This window comes from Octopus bimaculoides, chromosome 7 (assembly GCF_046866305.1).
Source record: "Octopus bimaculoides isolate indiv1 chromosome 7, ASM4686630v1, whole genome shotgun sequence".
In the NCBI taxonomy this organism is placed as follows: domain Eukaryota; kingdom Metazoa; phylum Mollusca; class Cephalopoda; order Octopoda; family Octopodidae; genus Octopus; species Octopus bimaculoides.
Window position 1 is genome coordinate 97365643 of NC_142934.1, and position 6772 is coordinate 97372414.

A 6772-nucleotide genomic window follows, 5' to 3' on the forward strand; every position below is an offset into this window, starting at 1 on the left:
AGTTTGCTTAAGTTACGAAGTGTTTGGTTAAACTGTAAAAATAAATAAACTTGAAAGTCTGATGAAAGTAACATTGTTTTGTTTTATTTCTTTTAATTGGGGGAAGTATAAATGAAATAAAAATAACGCCACTCAACAGCGGTAAAAGTACAATGTTGCCTTCAGGTGAAAAAAAACTGCGAGAAGTATATAATAAATAAAGGTATATCAGTAAGTTAGTGTGTGCGAGAAAGCGAGCGTAGAAATACACACTGTTAGGACGACTAGACAGACTTGATGTATTCCACATACACACGTTACTGATTTTATAGACACATAGCGCACACCTACATACCTAGGTAAATAGAGGTATACATTCGCTACGTGCGATCTGTAAAAACTACGTATACACTACGACTTAGCACAGAAAGTAGGCCAGTCTGGGACAGTGGTGGGTGCCCCTTGTGAGAGAAATAGCGAGCGAGCGCGCGAGAAAGAGTGGGGTAAAAGTGGAGAGCCATCACGGGGGGTTGACATATTCAAGGTGTAAGAGAGGACGGCACAGAAAACGGAAGAAGGATTACTAACATTGAGCAAAGTTGGCTTTGAGAAAATAATATTACAGCTCATCAGCAGGCAAGCCCGCCACTGAGCTACTGTTATTATATTTATACATATTTATATAAATTTAAATTATTTTAAAGACTTCTTATTTTACGTTGTTGTTAAAACTTTCAAATCCAGTGGACGGATTAATATCATATCATAGCCGATTTGGCGATAAAAAAAAACTAAAAGGATTAAAGCATGTGGAATCCTACACATGTACAATGCACAGGTAAGAAAGATGCATTTGTCAACTTTTGTTTCTTACCTAAAGAAAAAATAGGTTTGAATGACTGCGAGGGCAAGAGAGAAAGAGAAAAGTAATCAGAGAGAGGGGGTGAGCGCCTAAAAAAAAAGCGGGGGAGGAATGAAAGAAAGAAAGTTAAAAGTAGAAATAATGTGCGTAAATTTTATGAATGACCCTTTTTTAATTTTGTTAAAACTAACAAAGTTAATTATCAATGTGTTTTTAAAATACCTAGCCTTGTGTAAATGAATACGTTAATACCTGCTTTTGAATAAATCAAAACAAACTGTTGATAGCAATTATATGTTTTAACATTGTTAACGATGACAATGAAATATTTAACAATTGTTAAATATTTTAAAATACATTTCAATGTAGCATTCTTGAAAGAAATATCTACATACATACATACATACAGAAAAGATATTTTGAATATTTAAAATTTTAAATTTCACAAGTTCATTTCTTCACTTTCTCATGCAACCTGAGTTGTGTGTGTGTGTGTGTGTGTATTTCCAAACAGTCGTTTCTTCAGTTTGCTCATCCAACAAATAATGCTATACAAATAAACGCACTCATCAAACCTTAATGCAAAAGTTTACACACACACACACACACACACACACACACACAAACACTACATGATTATATAACTGACCACTATGTACTAAATGTTTTTGGAGCCCTCAAAATAAAGTTTGTATTTAAAAAAATAGCCCCTTGTGTGTGTGTGTGTGTGTTGTATATTCATCTATCTACCTTTGTATGTTTGCTGTATGTTGACAACATTTCGAGCAGCATTCTATACAATGATCTTCAGGCATGTTCCTTGGCTAAGCTAGATACTGAACCTGTATCTTTTATCTCTCATTGAATTGGCTGTTCTAATCACAAGACTATTTCTCTTGCTGGAAAATAGTACGGCCCCTACTAAAGAGGGAGTTAATCATTAATCTGAAGCATTTCTTTCCATGATTTTTTTATGTGCCGGGCACATTCTGTTCAATAGTGTCTTAGATGACATACATTCAATAGATGAGTAATTCGATTTCTCTTTGTTTTCGTTATAGTGGATGTGTTGCTTTCATAATTTTTGTTCAGGTTTTCTCTACAAAAACTTCGGTTGATGGCCTGAGCCCAGAACCAATTGTATCACATTTTGATTAAAATTCCACATGAGTATCATTGTATTTACTTTTTTGTTTCACCATTCCAAAGTGGATAAAATAAGATCTCAATTTACAAGTTCAGGTATTCCAAAATTGACTATAGGGTCAGAAGGAGCACCTTTGTATGTACAACATTCATTTATTGAAACTGGTTCCAAAATATATATGTCGTACCGTGTGATATATTTTTTGTAAGATGTATGATATAAACATCGGCGATCTTTCTAAACATCAATGAAACGTGTGTGTGTGTGTGTGTGTGTGTGTGCGCATTATTTGAACGTTATCTGCTGATTTATTTACATGATATACATATATCTCATACACATACACGCATACATACATACATATGTGTATGTGTGATGTATATGTGATATATGCATACATATATGTGTGTGTGTGTGTGTGTGTGTGTACACATATAACGACGATCTTAATGGTTATAAACTATCATGGTTCATTTTCAATCTTTCGTGGAAATCCTGTCGGGCCGTTATAAAATACTTTACATGGAAACGAGTGAGGATTAGTGAGAGGAAGGGCATCTCTATAGTAAAATCTGCCTCAATGAATTCCGTCTGACCCATGCTACCATAAAAAAGTGAACAGTAAAATGATGAGGAGGATTACGATGATTGTGTGTGTCATTGTCATCAGTTCACATTCACTTTCCATGCTTGGATGTGTTGGACAAGTCATCATAGTTTGAATCAGTTCCTATTCAGTATTATTGCCTTTCTAGACGGGTCACAGGACCATGTCTCACATGTCTGTTTTATTATTGGTCAGATGCCCTTCCATACATAAGCCCTTTGATCCCTATGGATTATGGGCCATCGACAAATCTCCTCCACTGTACTTGTCTCTGGGCTGTCTTTTCCACTTCTCTCCTGTAGGATCCCCAGTTTTTTCATTGTCTGTCTCAGTAACCTGTCTTCAGCCAATTTTAGGGCATCCTCTTTTCTGCATCTCTTGTGGATTCCAGAAGGGGAATTGCTTTCGCAGCTTCCTTTTGAATTTTGCAGCACAGCATCGTATTTCCCTGAAGGAAAGCCTTCCTCTTACAGATCCTGTTTGTTTTAAATTGTCATAGATGCTTATTTAACTTAACTATAGTTTTCTCTTTTGCCCTTCTTATTACCAACTATTTTACAGAGTGTACTTGGTTTATTTTATCTTGGCACTAGACTGAAATGGTTGTCATGTTCCTCAAAAGACCATTGACTCTGCTGGTCCTTTCTTTGTCTCCATTCATTTGCCTGTTACTTTACAGAATATACTGGGTGTATTTTATCATGGTGCTAACCAGTGGTGTCTTAAGATCCATAGGCATATGAGACAGTTGTCCAGAGGCCGCACAGGTCTAGTGACCCAGTTCTGATCTATGTATAGCTGTGGCTTGCCATTAGTAAATAAAATCTATAGGGCCCAATGCCTTGATTTGCCTGGGGAGGGGCTAGAAACTAATGACTACTTATTGAGAGCCACCAGGGTATTTCAGAGAATCTATACATGTGCTCTTAGTGCTTTTGTTTCAAAATTATGTTCAAAATGTGTTTGTGTAGATATTTAGGTTCCATGCCTTTATATGAAATCTCTTGAAATAAAATGGTAACTTTAAATCAACAGTTGCTGTTAATAATCATCTGGCAGTTCTGCACTTTAGAAGGCATGTGGAATAAAAAAAAGAATCCCTTATTTGTAAAACAGATAAGGGTTAATGACAGTACGGTTGTCTGACTGTAAAGTAATTCCTCAATAACAAGTATTCATCCAACCCATGCTAGCATAGAAATACCAATGTAATGTATTACAGAATACAACTATAGGTTTTAATCCAACACTGTGAGTGTTGAACATGTGTACATACCTCATCTCTATACACAGTATATTCATGAACATTAAATGAAGGATCACTCAGGTTAGTTCAACTCTTATATTGTGATTTCATCAACAGAGACACTGCTTATCAGTACGTATGAGATGTTTTGGTACAGCTGTTTTGGCACCACCTATTTGGTATCACTGATTTGTCACTGAACAAATTGACATCAGATGTTTTAATGTTTCTGTAATTCTCTCCCCTCATCCTCTCTCTCTCTCTCTCTCTCTCTCTCTCTCTCTCTCTCTCTCTCTCTCTCTCTATCTCTCTCTCTCTCTCTCTCTCTCTCTCTCTCTCTGTAGAAAAAATGTTTGTGTCAATTGTGTTCAGTTAATAAATTGTAAACTCTCTTCCTCTCTCCCTCTATGAATATATATGTGCATATGCATGCACATGTGTGTGTTTGTGTGTTGGCCCCCAGTGCCAGAAAGTACTGTTACCAAAACAGGTTCAATGTCCAGTCAGCCATGCCAAATTGCCAGTATCCAAACAGCTTCACCCAATCATTTCATTCTATTATAAGCCACTTTTTGTTTCTCTGAGGTTTAAGTAAATCAGATGAAAATGCATAAATGATTCAGTCTTCATAAGTAGTTCAATTAATAAATCAGTGGAGTGTTATCTCTTTCTGTCCACAAGATATTTGTCTGTTACATATAGTGTATGCTAAAATGTATAGATTTAGTCTGTAGTGCCGAATGCCATTATGTTAGAGGTGCACATATCTGTGGAATTCACAGCTACTTATCCTGTAATTCAATTCTTACAGTTAACCGCTCCTGTGCATCTACAACATACAAAATTCTTCTCACCCTGTAAGCCTACATGTAATTCCACTGCATCATTTTTGCTCCTATAGTTTACATTGGGTATGCATAAGGCATTCCTAACTACACACTCCTTTTGTACATATTGAACATGATCACTTCCCAGATTAAGCAGTAGAATTCTGTCTTTTTTACCTGCCAACTATAATTTATACATTGTACACTGATAAGCACAGACATAGCTGTGTGGTTAAGAAGTTTGCTTCAAAACTACATGATTACAGGTTCAGTCTTACAGCATAAACATTGTCATGCTGTACTACAGCCATGAGTAGGTCAACCAATACCTTACGAGTGAAATTGATAAATGGAAATTGAAGAAACTTGTTGCATGTGTGTTAATGAGTGAATTCATATTTCCCTGTCTTCATGCGTGTTTGCTGACTGTAAATGACAATACAAGTTCTATCCTTCGCATGCAGTCAACTGTGTAACTATGTCAAAATTATTCACTTTTGATAGACTTAATGATTATTACTTTGCTTGCAGACAGGTGAGGGTTGGTGACAGGAAGGGTATCTGACTATAGAAAATTTATTTCAGCCAATTCCATCTGACCCATCAAAAAATGGATGAAGATAATGATGATGTTGATGATGATATATTTGAACTCGTGTTTTCATCTTTATTCACATTATATGTCCATACCAGATCAGACACAAGCATGTTGAGGACATATTTTCATGTAGTCAAACCTATTGGTATATAATAATGCTAATTTCTCATCTGCTCATAAATTTAGGTGAAAATGATCAGGCTCATATAAACCTGACATGAATGTAAGGACTGAGATGATTAGGAAAGCTCTGCCTAAAACTGACACAAATGTTGAATTATCTAACATCATTCAACTGATGCAGATATTTGAAGTTAATTTCACCCAGTTTAACTGTCAAATCACAAGTTAGATGCAGTATATCACAAAAAGTGGTGGGAAAAGCAGAGAACATTTTTTTTTTTTAAGGAGAGGATCCATCATAAACTGTTGAATGAAATATCAGTTACACAATGAATGCCTCAACTAGAAAAAAAAATCATTGCTATACTGAATAACATTAGACATCATCATTGTCATCATCATCATCATCATCGTCATCGTCATCATCTTCGTCATCAACATCATCATCATCATCATTTTGAAGTGCTTTTCCATGCTTGCATAAGTCAGAAGAGAATACAGAGTTTTGGGGATAGTTGGATGCTCTTCCTGGAACCAACCTTTACCTGTTTCCAGGTGAACAATGAACAGGCTGGACATGATTATGCAGAGAACTGGAAACAAATAACACCATTTAAATGAACCTTTTGTTTTACAGATTTTGCACAACATCTTAAGACATGTCAAAAACCCAGACATACTTTCAATACAGACTCCAAACAAACAACACTATCTGTTTCAACAGTGATGTTTTTGTTCACACATATATACATATATATTTATTCATGCATATATATATCACCTCCTCTTCCGGTCTTTTCACAATGTAACCTCGTGGGCATCGGTACCATTTTCCTCTTTCTCCGTTCTTCCATTCTCCGAACTTTCCATCTTTCCGACGAAGGGCTACGCCCGAAACGTCATACACTCTCTCTTTCCATTCCTGAGCGTCCAATAATACTATCCGTATCACGTCCTCACTTTGTTGTTTTTTTTTTGTTATTGTTTTTTTGAACTTATATATATATATATATATATATTATTATTATTAAAAAATATGGCAAAAAATCATATATTAATTAATATTGATTAATTACCAGGAAGCTAGCACATTTAAAGAATCAAAGAGATTCAGAAACAGTATCTGCAATCTCAGGGGATTAAAGTACATTTTTATATATGGCGTTGACCACTAACGTGGACATTCAATGCGCTAGAAATAGATCACATCTTGTGTCTAAAAAGACCTAAATTGTTCTCAACATGAAATATAGCGTGATACCAAAACGTAAGCGGGCAAGACATTTAAAATCACCGAAAAGGAACATTATTAAACAGGTACCGGTTTCAAATTTAACAATCTTACCGACTGTCTATTTCTCTTCAGCCTGATTTGTAATGGAA

General features: G+C 35.6%; 1 protein-coding gene across 2 annotated transcripts in view; it reads left to right on the forward strand.

Annotated features, from left to right (window-relative positions):
- Nucleotides 1–206: 206 nt before the first annotated feature.
- Nucleotides 207–6772, forward strand: part of LOC106868848 (uncharacterized) — a 149122-nt gene continuing 142556 nt past the window's right edge. For both annotated transcript variants that reach the window (XM_089355714.1, XM_089355715.1), the window contains exon 1: nucleotides 207–817. In XM_089355714.1, the coding sequence (XP_089211840.1) occupies nucleotides 787–817 (31 nt within the window). In that variant the 5' untranslated portion in view covers nucleotides 207–786. The remainder of the gene's footprint in view (nucleotides 818–6772) is intronic.